Raw genomic sequence first — 16,032 nt, 5'->3', positions numbered from 1 at the left:
TAAACACAGGCAATAAAGCATACATTGTATTGACTACAGTTTTATGGGGCAGTACCATTTTAAAAGGTCTCAATTTGTATCATTTAGGTACAGATATATATAACATTATGTACTTGAGGTAAGGTTTACTTTTTGAAAGGGTGCCACCTAGGGACTGTGTGGGCTATGTCTTTTTAAACTTTGCACATGTGTGTAATTTTTTTTATAAAACCTTATTAAATTCTCCTCAAAGCTGAACCTCAGTTTATACTCCAAACACACAAATGCAACATGCATACAAAGTTAATGCATTGTTTTTTAAAAATTAAATTAAACCCAAAGATGTATGTTTTTGGCCACTACTGTATATTTTATGTATTTGACTAGTCAATTATATGAAAATTGACTTTGAAAATGTATTAAAAGTACAGAGATTCCATCTGGGCCTGCTTCTGAGGAACCCATCTTTTCATTTTTGTTTCTATAAAAACATTCAATTTATGCTCATATATTTTACTGTTTCCTTTCTACAGAGCAGTTTGAGAAAGTGCTGAAGTATTACCAGAGTTCACTGGATTCAGAACAGCGCTGTAATGCCTCTGTACACGGACCCCAAAGTCCTGTGCAACAGTCTGAAGACACACGCAATCGCACTGAAGTCCTGCTGAAAGAGAAGAAGGACAGCTTTTCGCGTACGGTCGCTGCCAACAACAAGTCCCTGTCTGAGCTGGAGGATAAAGCTCATAAGATGGAGAAAAAGCTCAAAAGCCTAAGCGACAAGGTAGACTTTGGACCTGCCTTTTAGAAAGTGGCGGCTCGTGACTGCTCATCAGAGGGGCGCAAATTCAACATAAGTGTTCAGAGTGTCATGTGTGGTGCTTGCGTTTTCAAAATATGTGTTTGTTGCGTCATGTAAACCATGTGCATCACGCGCCTCGTCACAACAAGTGCCTGCTGCACACGCGTCAAAACCGTCCACGATAAAAGAGACGCTCACGTTCACAAAATACACGCATGACACTCCCTTAACAGTAAACTCTGATTACGCATGAGATTATGCGAGTATCTGGCAAACGTGAGCGTCTCTTTTATCACAAACCATCTAGACGCGTCTGCAGCAGGCACTCATTTTGATAAGACACGTGATGCACACAGAATCTCTCGATGTGCGGAACACATATTTTGAAAAAAGAAACAACACACATGACGGACTGCATACATGTTGTGACGAACTTCGCATCGAGGCCCTCGAAAAAGAAGTCACCGGCCGCCACTGCTATAAGATCAGGGGTCTTGACGTTTTTGCCTATATGTGACCCAGCCTGTGAAAACCCAGCTAAAGTCATTTATTTGTGATTTACATGTTATGTTTTCTACATAATGTAAAGAATATTCTTTAAAAATATAACCTTGATCAGTAAGACATTCTTGTTTTTCTGATGCCTTAAGGTTTGTGGTGGCCACGGCAGTGCTGGCACAAATAGTAGCTGTCCGGATAGCCCATGTGGAGGTGCTGGTTGTCGCGACAGTGAAGGTGCACTGATGTGTGGAGGGAGAGGATGTACGGGAACGGTTGGTGCATCAGTTTCGGCCCTGGACCAAGCCAATGATGTTCGTAAGAACCTGACCGCTGCTGCTGAAGAAATACAAACAATGGCTAAAAAGGTATAAAAGTCTTTGCTTGAACCTGTACATTGTACGCTTACTTATAAACAGCAATAGTTTGAATAATCTCTACCTTCCACTCAGCTTCAAGACATCGCTACGCTCACAGAGAATGTCAAGACGCAAGCAAAGGACACTCTTGATAAAGCTAACAGAAAGAAAAAACAATTTGAGGACTCCAATAAGAAACTGAAAGATCTCATTCAGAAGATCAGAGACTTCTTGATGGGTCAGTTGTTATCTTTATACAATTTAATTTACATGCAAATTTAAAAGAAATGCACCAAAAGCATGCAAAATTTGATATTTTCAGAGGAGGGAGCGGATCCAGAAAGCATAGAAAAGGTGGCCCGGCAGGTTTTGGCCATTTCCTTGCCAGTCAACAGGACTGTAATAACCAACATAGTCCAGCAGATCAAAGACAGCATCACCAACCTCACCAATGTGGAGAATGTGTTCAACCAAACCTCAGAATACCTGGCCAAAGCCAAAGATCTTCTTAAAAGAGCGCAAAACGCGAGGTAAGAAGACGCAAGGCATACTGTAGAAAAAAAATGTCTATTTTCACCTAAATCTACAACAATGTGTCTGCTTTTGTGCGATCGATGTTGTGTTTGCACAGTGCACAGGCGGAGGGAGTGAGCGACAATATCAATATAACCAAAGAGGCGCTTGAAAGCTCTCAGGCAGCCATAAAGAAAGCGGAAGATGCAATGACCACAGCTCTGGAGAACCTGAACACTGCCAAGAACATCACCACTATGGTGCGTGTACCTTATAAACATTGTGTTCCTGTAGCTCATTTTTTCTAGTGCAAGATTCGTATGAAGTAACCCCCCTGTCTTGCAAACTCCAGGTTGACAACAAAATTTTAGATCTCAACGACAATCAGATGGATTTGATGATGCGATTGGCCAATTTATCCCAAGGGGTGGAGTTATTGAAAAATAAAACTGAACTGAACAGAGAGATGGCAAAGGATGCTAAGGCACAGTCGACTAATGCTACTCAAGAAGCAGATGGACTTCAAGAGGTGCGTGTGTGCGTGCATGTGTATGTGTTTACTTATAAGGTGTACTTATTAAATGTTGTCCTGTTACTAAAGGTTATGGGTTCCCAATGCACACACTTACAAAATGCTTACATTATTTCTATGTAAATTACCTTATATAAAAGCGTCTGCCAAATGCATCTGTAGTACTTCATGACATTCATGTTTAAGGTTTATTTGTGTGTTTCTCAGGAGCTATCCAAAGCTGAAAATCTTTATAATGAACTTAAAGAGAAGGTGGACTCTGTGGGTGGAGAAGGAAACGTAAACCAGAGAGCCACAGACATGAAAAAAGAGGCAGAGGATTTGCTCAATAAAGCCACCAAGGGCATGCAGAAACTTAAAAGTATGTGCAATATCATATTGAGATTTTTCTATATAGCAGTGAAACTATCACAGTGCAAATGGTAGAGATGCCACGGTTGACCAATCAGAATCAGGAATTCTAGAAAGTTGTACCAGTACCATTTACTAATTCATTCAATTTGACTTTATTAGTTTGTATCTGTCTTCATATTTGGATGGTTTCTCATTCTTTTGTTTTTCGTTTTTTTTTTCTTTGAAGACCTGGAGAAGAAGTTAAAAACAAATGAGCAGATGATGCTGCTGCAGCAGAATGAACTGGCAGATCTGGAGAAAAATGTTACAGATGTCAGAGAATCCATCCGTGTTAAAGTCATGGGCTACAACAACTGTCAGTAAAAACAGATACTAAAGCCAAATTGAAATAAGTACTGCAAATAACCCAGAAAATAAAATGACCAGTGCAGAAAATATTTTTAATATACAGACATTAATTGTCGAAATTGATATATACATTTTGAGAGTTTTCAGTTCATATTTGGATGAATTTGTGCCAATTTCAAGATGCAGCCAGGATCTAAAACATTTCAGCATTTATTCGTAAGAAAACTTTTATTTTTGTATGCGTTGATGATAAACTTTGGAATGAAGCACTGGGTCTCATTTGTATTCTTATACACACAAGTTATATAACTTATCACATGCGTTCACACATTGTTCCTAGCCCAATATGTTTTTTCTGTGTTGTCTGAAACATATATGCATTAAATATCTTTAATCCAAATGTGATTGCTGTTCTCATTTTAATAAAAATATTTTGATAGCTATATGTAGTACATCGGATCCACGACAAGAGGGCGATAGAGAACGTAGAAAAAACTATTGAAACCTAATAATGTGTTTGTAATATTATAATGAAACACCAAAACATTCGCCATGTGCCTATAAGGTGACTTTGTCTTTGTGTGTCAAGATTACTTTAAAGATTATTTCGGATATTAATTCATTAATGGGTGTTCCACATTTTCTTGATAACGTTCAATTGGTTATTTAGTCGTATAGTCCATATATACATTATGGTAAGACTTTAAAATAAATATATGTGTTTGTTAACATTAGTTAATGCATTAACTAAGATGAATTAACACGGAACAATGCTTATTTATACAACTTTATTTTAAAGTGTTACTAAAAATTAACTTTAAAATAAGTAAAAACTGGCCACAGTCTTTTCCCACAATACATCCTTCATCCATTTTAAATAAATACATGTGTTATTGTGTGACGTTAGATTTTTTGTGACAGTAGATGGGTATCATTTTAAATCAGCTGTCAAGAGCGCGCATTCCTGTTCAAATGCGCGCATTCACGGAATGGGCTCTCCGACAAACAAGGAGTGGATTATTTCTCTGAGGGAATCATTGCCATCGGTTGAATTCATGGGATGAAGCGCAGACCGATCAGCGTATGACATCACAGTACCGCGAGTGCTCTGCTATCGAATCGCTCTCGCGGTACTCTGATGTCATACGTCGAGCAGTCTGCGCTGCACCTCATGAAGCTAGTCAAGCTTTATCGTGGTGAGTGTATCCTAGGTTCGCTGAAATCCAGCGCGTAGTTTCCATTAGTCACTCAGTCACCACAACTGTAACGAGACTTCAGAAAGTCCGTCTGTGATTTTGATAGCTCTCAAAGTCTGTAGCAATTCGCAAATAAATGGATTTATCATAAAGAGCAGACTATTGACAATCCAGAATAAACATGTAAGTACTCCCTTGCAAACATCACATGTACGTGTTTTCATTTGTGAATTTTTCTGTATTATTATTATTATTATTGATATTACAGAGTGTTTAATATGAAAATTTTAGTCATGTATGATGTTTTGATAGATGTTATGATATCTGACTGATGGTTTTAATATACGTTATTTAGAGGCGCGCGACCGTTCAAGGGGAATAAAGGAGCAGGCTATCAGAAAACCATGCGCGCTCCTCTATTACTGTTCATCTCTGGTAAGTCACATAAGGGGATCGTGAGCATCATGTGTTGTGTCGACTATGTACCATTAGAGAATGTCAATATCAAACAAGACATAAACATATGTAACTATATTTTCTCAATTAAAATAGTTCACTAATCTAACAGGGCTGCGTGACCTCACTTTCTGCACCTGTTTAGAGGACAGAAGCTTATAGAGAGCATTACTATATTAACACATGGTTTACATTTGGAAATATAAAGCCTATTTGCTTTTGTTTCGTAGTCATTCATATAATTAATCAGTTTTTATTTTGGTCTCTCCAAGTGTTAATTTGCCACTTATTTAAATACCGTATTGCCAATTTAACAATTCACAGTCTTTCTGCTTAAACAAGACCTATGAGTCTCATCAGGTGGCCTGTGATGGCCAAAACTGAATTATAGATTTATGCATCTGGCAGAAATTTATCCAGAGTGACTTATAGTGCATTCAAGCTATACATTTTATCAGTATGTCTGTAACGCAGTGCTCCACCAATTAAGCTACATGAACAATTTGTATGAACAACTTGAACCTGAAGAAAGGCTCTTTCTTAAGGGTCTGCAGACCATGTTATTTCCCCCACTGGCACCCACTTTACTTAATTGGTTATTTCCTCAGTCTGTCTAGTTACGAAGGTAGTAAAAGGTAAACAAGAGGTCAGCTGGTTACAGGGGGGAGATATGATAATGACCATGTGTATTAAATTAGTCAGGAACGGTATTTTAAAACTGGCTTGCACTAATTGAGTTAGCTCATTTCTATAATAGGGTTAAACCAGTAAATCCATTACTTATAGTGTGTTCATTGATGAATGAAACCTTTTGAAGTACTTCTGAAAGCTACTGGGCTAATGTTGCGTCACATCATTCATGTTCTTGAGTTAAGCAGATAATGTTTATAATCAAAATAATTGTCAGTATATGAAGAGCTCAGATGCAAAACCATCTAAATGCGTCTGACATGTTTTTTGTAGCTTTTTTATATCCCATATATACTGTGATTCTCAAGTTCCTCTGCTTTAATAGGCTCGCACATTAAACTATAGTCTCCACTATGGATTTGCAGAGTCCCTTTCTTCATCATTTAGTGTGACTGTCCACTGTAAGTTTGTGTCGGTGATGTGAGGTGCTCAACAACAGGAGTCACTCTGTCTAGGACGAATGATAAGGCTGACATGCGGAGCTGTGGAGAACGTGAAGGTGTCAGAGACAGAGCAGTGATGAGACTTGTGGGAGTGTTATTTTTGGTAATGCTCTAATGAAAGTAGCAGCGGTGTGGGAGGCAGACAGCAGATGAGATGCTCTTGATTTTGTTCTGGTCACATAGACTGTCTGCTGCCTGTCTGAATTTAATTTTAAAAACCTGGTTTATGGAGCTTGTGACTTGGACAGTGTTCACAAAGAGTGGTGGTTTTATGGGGATAATGGGTAATGGCATGTATAGTAAAGGTATCTAAAAGTTTATTAGTGCAGGACAATTTCAGTGTCATTTGCACAACTGTTCAGTGAATTCGGCCTTCTGTTATAGTATTTCTTCATGGCACTCCATATTTTCAACAGAGCGTTGGGTGAAAAATGGACAAAACCAACCAACTGGATTATAGCTTAAAGGACAAGTTCGGTATTTTACACTTAAAGCCCTGTTTTCAGATTGTTTATGATGAAATAGAACGGTTTTGACTGAAATTTGGACATATGATGCTGGCCCGAGAATTTTCGGTTTCTTTTGTATCAGCCCCCACCTCTACAATGACTGTATAGGTGCACTGGAACAATCCTTCCTAAAATGCTTAAAACTTTCGTTTACAAAGACGTGAAACTCAGCGAGTGGTCAGGGGTGTTCACTGATATGCTCAAACAAAAATTGCTGCAAAATATGCTTTCCAACAGGTTTTATCGTAGTTTTTGTCCAACTCCATTGACTTGTATTAGATGTGCTGTGAGGTACGATATTACTCCGCGCCGGGAACTTTGTATGTATTCTTGCAATTGGCAAAGGTGGATTATCGCCACCAACTGGGCTGGAGTGTCTATTATTTAAGCTCTCAACGGATGAATGTACGGGTGTGAGGCGTTTGGAAAAATGGGTCCACAAGTTTACAACGAATGCTAAAACACCTGTTGGAAAGCATATTTTGCAACAATTTTTGTGTGAGCTTATCAATGACCATTTGGTGAGTTTCACTTCTTTGTAAACAAAAGTTTAATGCATTTTAGGAAGGATTGTTCCAAATTTCAGGCAAAACCATTCTATTTCATCATAAACAATCTGAAAACAGGGCTTTAAGTGTAAAATACCGAACTTGTCCTTTAAAGGGGGGTTCAATGGTATTTCATGCATTCTGACTTAGCACAGTTTAACAGTTGCGCTTCGCCAGGGTTCGTACAAGTTTTGGAAAGATTTTTTCGAATATGAGTCCTGCTGACGTTTCAGGGCTAAGCCATACGTATCATTTCTTTTTATGGGCAGTTCCCTCGGAAAGCATAGCCGCACGTCAATCAGCGGGAGAGCGAGAACCGAGGACGTAAAAGTCACAGGCATCACTTCACGTGACAGCTTTGTTTTATATCAAGATTCAACAATGACACGAAAGAAGAAGAAGTGTGTTTTTGGATGTAAGCAGAAGTAAGCCCGCATTATGGAAGCAATATGGATATAGTTTGTTTATCCGGGTTAGCAGCAGAGGTTTGTGTGTGTTTGTTTTTTTAACGCTGGATTACGTTAAAAAAGTCCCAACCGGGTCATGAGTAGCATGTAGTAAGTAAGACTTCTGTGTTATGTTGGAAATCGTCGCGTAAGTGCATATAATGTAAATGGCATGAACATGTTGTGAATCATAAGTTTTCCAGTGTCTCGTGACTCACTCCTCCCGCAGCTTGTGACTCCTCCTTCCGATTTTTGAAGGATGTAATACTACTCTATAGGTACTTTAGATTAAAATCAGATATGCAGAAACACCATGTGTTATGGGAGCTTTAACCTATGCTGGGCTATTTCAACCCAAAATGCTGAGATGTTTTAAATGCAGTTATACCACGGGGCTGTTGAATGCTCTATTCTGATTGGCTGAGAATTGTTCCGTGGGTATGCAATTCATTTCTGATAACTGAACACCTAACTTGTCAAACGTCTTAAAAATAGACACCAGAGCAATGTTTGTGGTAACCGTGGTATAAGAGGATTAATTGACTCCGGTCCTTTGAATTATTTGAAAATAATGCACACCCGCGGTGTAACGGCACTCCGCATCACGTCGTGCCGCATTGCACCTTGGGTGTGCATTATTTTCTTATTATACCACGGGTCTGTTGAATGCTATATTCTGACTGGCTGAGAAACGTTCTGTTGGTGTGCATTAATTTCTAATAACCGCGCACCTAACTTGTCAAATGTCTTAAAAATAGGCACCAGAGCAATGTTTGTGGTAACCGTGGTATAAGAGGAATAATTGACTCTGGTCCTTTGAATTATTTGAAAATAATGCACACCCGCGGTGTAAATGCACTCTGCCTCGCGTCGTGCTGCATTGCACCTTGGGTGTGCATTATTTTCTTATAATTCAATGGCCCGTCGTCAATTATTCCTTACTTAAATACAAATATGTAAGTTGGATATGATTTTTCCTGTGATTTGTAAAGTTAAAACAGTGTCTGTCTGTATACATTATCACATACACTCAGCAAAGTAAAGGTAAGGAAAAGAAACAGCACACATTACCATCAGACATAACATTAATACTTACAGACTATCTCCCACTTCAGTAGGCCTGTCTGTGTTATGTTTGATGACTCTCTTTTACATTTTAACTTTTTTCTAGCAGAAGCAAGGTTTTTACTGATTTAACTTCATGAAAATGGCATTGATACATATTTTTTGCTTTAATATTTGCTTTGATATTTTTGCTTTATATTACGCGTTTCAGCTGTGACGATACAGCACAGCCTCTCCTACCTTATTGCTTACATACTGAACATCCAACCATCATCATTACAAATGACTTCAGTGGGTTAATATGAATTGGATGTCTTCTAAAGTGAAACAATACGTATATGAGGGAAAACACTTATTGTTTTTTAAGTTACTGTATTTAGCGATAGCTGTGTCATGTATCCATGGCAACAGCGTGGTCAATTTAAAAATGCATTTCGATAAACTCAAATCTGACTGGCTCTTGCATATGACAACTAGTCATGAGACATGCAAGGAAATTGTCAAATTTGTGTGAACTATTCTTTTAATTGGATAAGAGGCTTGTAATGTTGCATTATGTGAGAAGGGTTGTTATAATAGGCAAGCATCTGTTTTCAAGGACTTAATATTTAGCAGCTTAAGATTCACGAAGAAGCCGGCAGACTCACGAATCAGAGTTAGTACTTCTTTATAAAAATGGCAATTAAACATGTTACCAATATAATTTACTGGCTGAGTGAAGAGGTGGACGTCTCGCAGCAGAAAGCACTTGCCTTGAATGAACAACAAGTTTTATTAGGTTTAAAGTTTTATAAGTATCATACTGTATATGTCGAGCTTTGTGGAGTTTCAGTGTGAATGAATCGCTCAAGTCAGGAGCAGTTTTGGAGGGTTCGGGGCAAGGGCATCATGAGCGGCGTGTGTGAATGTGCGAGAGCTGGAAATAGTAGCAGGGTTAGAGGAGAGGGCAGACTGAGCGACTGGGTTGTGGGCTGCAAATAGCAACTACTATGTCAGACAAACAATGTCAAAATAAACATGGCACAACTTCATCCACAGCTATTCTCTGTATTTCACATTTGCCCACAAAAGTTTCTGAATGCTGTATAATCATTGCAGTGATTCTGTTGACAGTAATGTGAGAGGTGTGAAAGTTAGGGGTGTTGGTTTTAGTGCACTCTTAAATATAAAAATTCCTGAAAGGTTTTTAGCATGAGGCTTTAGTAAAATCGTCCATTTCCCATCGAAGTATAAATAGTTATTTATCCTTGCATGAATGTAAAAACTGGCTGGGGTTGTTGCAAACATGGCCGCCTAGTGGCGCGACTTCCCTAATGGACTTTGATATCAGACAAACGTGGCATTTATTTTTTAAAAAAAACCTGTGTGATTGTACAAGGGATAGATTTTGTTGTTTAAAAGACGACATATATAGACACTCACTTAAAAAAACCAGATGATGTACCAGATGACCTTTTATCAAGAAGTAATTGGATCTTTTATCTAACAGACATCATATTTACATGATATGAATCTCCTTATATTGTCTCTGACTGGTGTGACTGACTTTATACAGCCACTAAAAATGGCCTTGGTAACAGTTGGTTTAGAGAAGTGTTGTTCCCTTTCAGTCGGTCACTACGACGTCACGTCGTGACCGACGAATTGGGAACTCGCTTAGTATCTGCTTCGAATACTACAAAAAACGCCAATGAACTTGGCATTGAGATATTTGCATAATGCTGGCGCCGCCCCGCCAGGTGCGTATATAAGGCGCACGTGCAAATAAGGAAATCAGCTTTTTTCGCTTCGAAAGCCGGCTTTATCTGACTGAGAAGCTACTCTCTGCTCTTCTGGGAACGGTTGCTGAAGTTGATTGACAAGCAGTACTAACACAGCGGACGCTCGCAGTATTCCACTGCTCTGCATATTTTTTGTTTTGAGTTTAGTGTGTGCGTTGCCTTTCCCTGTGCGCATCATCAGCTGAGCACCTAAAGAGTGATTTCCCTAAAGAGTGATACGTGAGAGCTCTGTGTCTTTTTAAAGACAGCCACTCTCTCGTATATTCGGAGATTTGCGTCCTTTTCAGGATTGCTTTTCGTCCGTGCGATCTTGGATGTGAGAGGTATAAGGGTTCCAGTTTCGGTCACGAGCGCTGTCTTCATGCTTGGGCATCAAGCACTCTGAGGCTGCGCTCGTGGGGAGTTTTTGTTCTTTCTGTGAGAGCATAACCCTCTTGGATTGCGGAGACGACTGACGTTTCTACGGGAATGCTGTCCGCGCCTTTGCAGTGCTGACACCGCCATGGTGCGGCTGTCAAGCGCTCGCATGACGCTCTTCGCATCACTACGCTGAGTAGGACGGAGGATACGTCCTCCACCTACCGGCCTTTCATCCTCAGCCGGTTGAGGCTCCGGTGGAGACGGCAGAGTCGTGTTCTACGATTTCTGCCGATCCATTGGACCTCCTTCTGGTCCCGTTCACTTCTGCAGCATCAGAGGGGTGTCCAATTTCCTCCGAAGTGGAGTCGTTCCGGAGATGGCGGCCGTGCCCGCTCGAGCGGCGGAAACGGTAGAGTTGGAGAGGTTAACCCCTCTTCGCCCGAACCGTACTGCCCACGTGATTGGTATTTCGGAGCTGCTCGGGCCTCTCAGTCCTCTGCTCCTGTGCCTTTCTTCCCGACGGCACGAAGAGCTGACGTGATTTGCGGCCATCCGGTCGTTCAGCTTCAGCTTTCACCCCTCATCTCCCTCACCAGGGGAGCCGCTAAGGGCGGGGACCCCTTCAGTGGAGCAGGGGGTTGCGATGCAGCTGCGTTCCTGGAGGGACCACCCAACCCTTCCCTCCCGTGTTTGTAGACAGTCGTCCGGTTACGGGCGCTGTCTGTCAGGCATGCGGAGAGGCGGCTTCAGCCCTGCACGCAATAACGTTGCTACAGGTTCACCAAGGATTTACGAGGGAAGCCGCGACCTTCAGTCGTGCGATGTTCACCACAGTGGTTCAAGATCGCCACCTTTGGCTGTGTCTGGCTGACGGACACAGGCGAGAACAACTTCTTGAATGCTCCTGTCTCACAGACCGGCCTCTTCGGCGAGGCCGTGGAGTCGTACAGCTCCACTGCGCAGACTGAGGCGATCTCTTAGGTCATGCCCCGGCGAAGGAGAGCTGCCCTTGGTAAAAACCACCACGCCGGCTCCTCAGTCTGCCTCTCGCCGTCGGCGTGCTGCGGCGACCACCTTCGTTCCCCTCCTCGGACCCCATCTCGGCAGCGCGGTGGAACCGGTCGTCAGCAGCTCGCCCCGCCCGCTTAGCCGCTTCCCGTGAAATCGGGAGTTTAAGTGGCCAGTAAGCGGGCGACCCGGATTGGCAGAGGATCACTCTTCAGGAGACGGTGATTCGCTCCTTCCCCCGATAGAGGGTCGGGTGGAAAATTCTTGGTTTGCATATGTTCCACCGGCTGTTTAGCCGGTACCCACTTAACCACACATAGAGTGCATTCCTCTTCCCTCTCCAAGTCTCCAGAGGATCGAGAGAGCCGTGAGCGGGCACACACCAGCTCACCCTACCTCTCCTCTATCGCCAGCGGGTGTTCTGAGGAGTCCGAGCCCTCCACTGAAGAGACCGGACAACCATCACCCTCATCGGAGTCTGTGCTCTCCGCAGAGGAGACCAGACGACCGTCACCTTCAGCGGGCTCAGGTCAGTGTGTCACACACACACACACACACATAATGTAGATGCTTATGCTGTCACAGCAGACGCACCGGCAGTCTCACCTGTCTCGCTTCGCTGCCCCACCGCGGGTACTTCGGTAGTGTCGTTAATTCTCCTCGTACGGTGCCTGGGTGCTTGGCTTCAGTTCCCAGCCCGTTCGTTGGGTTTTACGCACGATCCGCCTCGGTTACGAAGTACAATTACCGGCACAACCCCAAAATTCTCGGGCTTTCGTTTTCACTGTAGTGAAAGTGTCCGATGCACATGTACTGCGTGCATAAGTCGATGTCCTGCTGGCGAAGGATTATCGAGCCGGTCCCTCTTACCGAGATGATGATATGATGATAGGGTTTTTCCAGCCTTTATCTCATAGTACCCAAAATACGCGGTGGGTTACGATCGATTTGATTTACGCACCGGCTCCACAAAGGTGGTCTTTTTTGGATGATAACGCCGAGGCTCGTATTTCAATATTCAGATCGGTGTGCAGCTTTAGACCTGTAAGACGTGTACTTTTTGGGTCCATCTCCCTCGCCTTAGACCGTTTTTCGCTCTGCGTCGTGGGGTGGGCATATTAATATTAAGTACATCATTCGAGCTGTCTCTCTTTCTCCGTGTCTCCATGAAAGTGCTAGTCACGACATTAAAATATCAGAGAGAGAGCGTTGTTTGCATTCTGCTTTTATTTACGTTGACTTATAATAGCCCGTTCTTGGCAGACGTGCGCGAACACAGAGAGTTAATGCTTCGGCATCTCGCTCGTTTAAGTCATCAGGTCGACTGGGTAAGAGCAACTTTGCCCCGTGCAGAGGATCCTTTTTCTCAGTATGGAATTAGACTCGATCAACTAATTGGCGTGTTTTACAAGAGCGCGCAACTAGTCAGTTCTGACTTGCCTCGGTTTAATTCGAGGGAAGTACGCGGTCCCTCTGAAACAATTTCAGAAGCCCTGGACATATGACAGCATGCTGCAGCTGTGACGCTGCTGGAGCTGCGTCATATGAGACCGCTTCAGCGTTGGCTTTACGATCGAGTCTCGAGGAGAGCGTGGCGCACCGGCATGCATTGTGTAAACACTGCACCTGCGTGTCATTTAAATTCCCCGTAGTAGACCCAGCATTTCTGATAGCAAGATATGCCTTATAGGGGTCTCCTGGCATTCTGTAGCATACGATGCCCTAAGCACGGGATGTTCAGCCACGTATGACGGGCTTGCAGTCTGGGGTGTGCATAGCACCCCAACTGCCGCGAGCGGTGCGCTGTATATCTGGGACTTGTACGCTCCGCTATGGAGATGCGAGGGAAGGATGTATTTGTCGACACCGATAACTTTGCGACTGTTGCGTTATTTACCGTTAAGGCGGTTTTGCGCTCTCGTCACCTGTCGCATCTCGCTCGTCATCTCCTCCTTTGGAGTCAGAAGCATCTGAGGTCCCTTCGTGCCATTTACATCCCGGGATCGCTCAATACAGCGGTACGCGCTTCCCGAGCTGCGCCCCCGGCGAATGGCGACTCCACCCCCAGACGGTCCAGCTAATTTGGAAGAAGTTCGGTTGTGCGTAGATAGATCTGTTTGCGTCGCCGGACGATACCCACTGTCGCCTATTTTACTCACTAACGAGGGCAGCCTCGGCGTGGATGCGTTGGCACACAGCTGGCCGCGGGGGGTGCGTAAATACGCATTCCTTCCAGTGAGCTTTATTGCGCAGACACTGTGCAAAGTCAGGCAGGACGAGGAGAGTCTTTATTAATCGTCCGTACTGGACGACCAAGAATTGGTTTTCATAGTTAATGCTCCTCGCGACAGCCCTCCCTGGCGGATTTCCCTGAGGAAGGACTTTCTTTTTTAGGAAGGGGCACATTTGGCACTCGCGCCCCGACCTGTCCATGTATGGTCGTTGAGCGCGCGCAAGGTTTAGGTGATTTATCGCAAGCGGTATCTAACACCATCGACGCGGTTCGAGCACCGTCCACAGGACGGGCTTACGCGCTTAATGAAACCTTTTCGTCACCCTGTGCTCTTCGCAACGCGAGGACCCAGAGAATGCCCTTTAACATTATGCTTTTATATCTTTAACATGGGTTAGATGGTAGGCTGTCCCTCCGCCATTAAAGTTGATATCGCCGCTATTTCTGCTCATCACTCACTTATCTACGGCAGATCAGTTGGCCAGCATGATTTAATTATTACATTTTAAAGAGGCGCTCGCAGGCTAAACCCCTCGCGCCCTCCCTCTTTTTTCCTGAGACCTGTCCATGGTGCTGAAGCCTTCAGGTCTCCGATTTAGCCTTTGCAGTTTGCGAGTCTGAAGTTTTTATCAATGAAAACTCTGACCCTGCTAGCATTGGCCTCCATGAAGAGAGTAGGAGATTTACATGCATTCTCTGTTGACGATTCGTGCCTTTAGTTTGGTCCTGCTGTCTCACTGAAGACCCAGACCAGGCTACGTGCCCAAAGTTCCCACCACTCCCTTCAGAGATAAGGTGGTGAGCTTGCAAGCGTTGCCTTTGGAGCAGGCAAACCCAACCGAGGCTTTGTTGTGCCCCGTACGCGCACTGCGATTCTACGTGGTCCGCACGCAAAGCTTCAGGACCTCAGACCAGCTCTTTGTTTGTTATGGTGGCCAGCAGAAAGGGAAAGCTGTCACTAAGCAGAGGATGTCTCATTGGATAGTTCATACTATCGCCCTAGCTTACAATTTGCAGGGCATTCCTTGCCCTTTAATTTGAGAGCGCATTCCACACGGAGTGTTGCCTCATCTTGGGCTTTAGCTCGTGGTTCCTCGCTAACAGACATCTGTAGAGCTGCTGGTTGGGCGACACCTAATACGTTCATTAGATTTTACAATGTTCGTATCGAGCCTGTATCCTCTCGTGTTCTTTCCTCACCAGGGAGGGCACGGAGAGCAGACTCGCAAGTCGGCTTGCAGCCTCCGACTGAGGCTCCAAATTGAGTTTTCAGTATGGAAGGCTAACAGAGCAAAAATGCGTAATGGTTTGATTTGCTCCCTCCACTGCCTTGACAGCCTTTGTTGCGGAGCATTGGCTGTCAGCCTTTCACTAGTTGTATTCTTATGAACCTACGTGTTTGGCCAGGGCCCCACATTGCGTCCCAACGGGTTCCTTTGTGAGTATTATTCCGTGGGGTTAATCCTACTAGCCCACGTTTCCCTTAGCAGAGCAGTGCTTTGCTTACACAGCCACGGCTGTCATTTAGACCTCAACTACGGTTGACTTTCGCCCACCAATAGCCCTTAACGGGGCGGTGGCTTCCGCAGCGTCCCTATACCGCTCAGATAGGGCGCTTCCCAGTCGCTGGCACTACTGTGGGTTAAAGGAACATCTAGTGCCCGGCCTTCTGCCTTAAAACCTAATTCTCCTTATCCTTAAGTGGAACCGGAGGGCTTTACGCAGACACTGGAAGAGGTCAGCCCCTAGTGGCGTTTTGGTAGGGATTCCCAATTCGTCGGTCACGACGTGACGTCGTAGTGACCGACTGAAAGGGAACGTCTCGGTTACGGATGTAACCCTCGTTCCCTGAAGGAGGCAACGGAGACGTCACGTCCCGTCGCCACAGGTGCTGCCACCTGCTGTTTAGGCCGGT

At 43.7% G+C, this 16,032-nt stretch overlaps 2 protein-coding genes across 3 annotated transcripts in view; both read left to right on the top strand.

Moving 5' to 3' along the window:
• Positions 1–3,782, top strand: part of lamb2l (laminin, beta 2-like) — a 44,426-nt gene extending 40,644 nt beyond the window's left edge. For both annotated transcript variants that reach the window (XM_073875153.1, XM_055188570.2), the window contains exons 28-35: positions 513–760; positions 1,429–1,644; positions 1,729–1,873; positions 1,958–2,165; positions 2,267–2,408; positions 2,501–2,677; positions 2,888–3,041; positions 3,261–3,782. In XM_073875153.1, the coding sequence (XP_073731254.1) occupies positions 513–760; positions 1,429–1,644; positions 1,729–1,873; positions 1,958–2,165; positions 2,267–2,408; positions 2,501–2,677; positions 2,888–3,041; positions 3,261–3,397 (1,427 nt within the window). In that variant the 3' untranslated portion in view covers positions 3,398–3,782. The remainder of the gene's footprint in view (positions 1–512; positions 761–1,428; positions 1,645–1,728; positions 1,874–1,957; positions 2,166–2,266; positions 2,409–2,500; positions 2,678–2,887; positions 3,042–3,260) is intronic.
• Positions 3,783–4,604: 822 nt separating this feature from the next.
• lamb2 (laminin, beta 2 (laminin S)) overlaps positions 4,605–16,032 on the top strand; it is a 45,684-nt gene continuing 34,256 nt past the window's right edge. Inside the window, exons 1-2 of the mRNA XM_073875152.1 lie at positions 4,605–4,761; positions 4,934–5,013. Of these exons, the coding sequence (XP_073731253.1) occupies positions 4,983–5,013 (31 nt within the window). The 5' untranslated portion in view covers positions 4,605–4,761; positions 4,934–4,982. The remainder of the gene's footprint in view (positions 4,762–4,933; positions 5,014–16,032) is intronic.

The sequence above is a fragment of the Misgurnus anguillicaudatus genome, chromosome 13 (genome assembly GCF_027580225.2).
Source record: "Misgurnus anguillicaudatus chromosome 13, ASM2758022v2, whole genome shotgun sequence".
Lineage (NCBI taxonomy): Eukaryota > Metazoa > Chordata > Actinopteri > Cypriniformes > Cobitidae > Misgurnus > Misgurnus anguillicaudatus.
The sequence above is the reverse complement of the archived record's forward strand: the minus strand, read 5'-3'. Positions and strand labels throughout refer to the sequence as shown.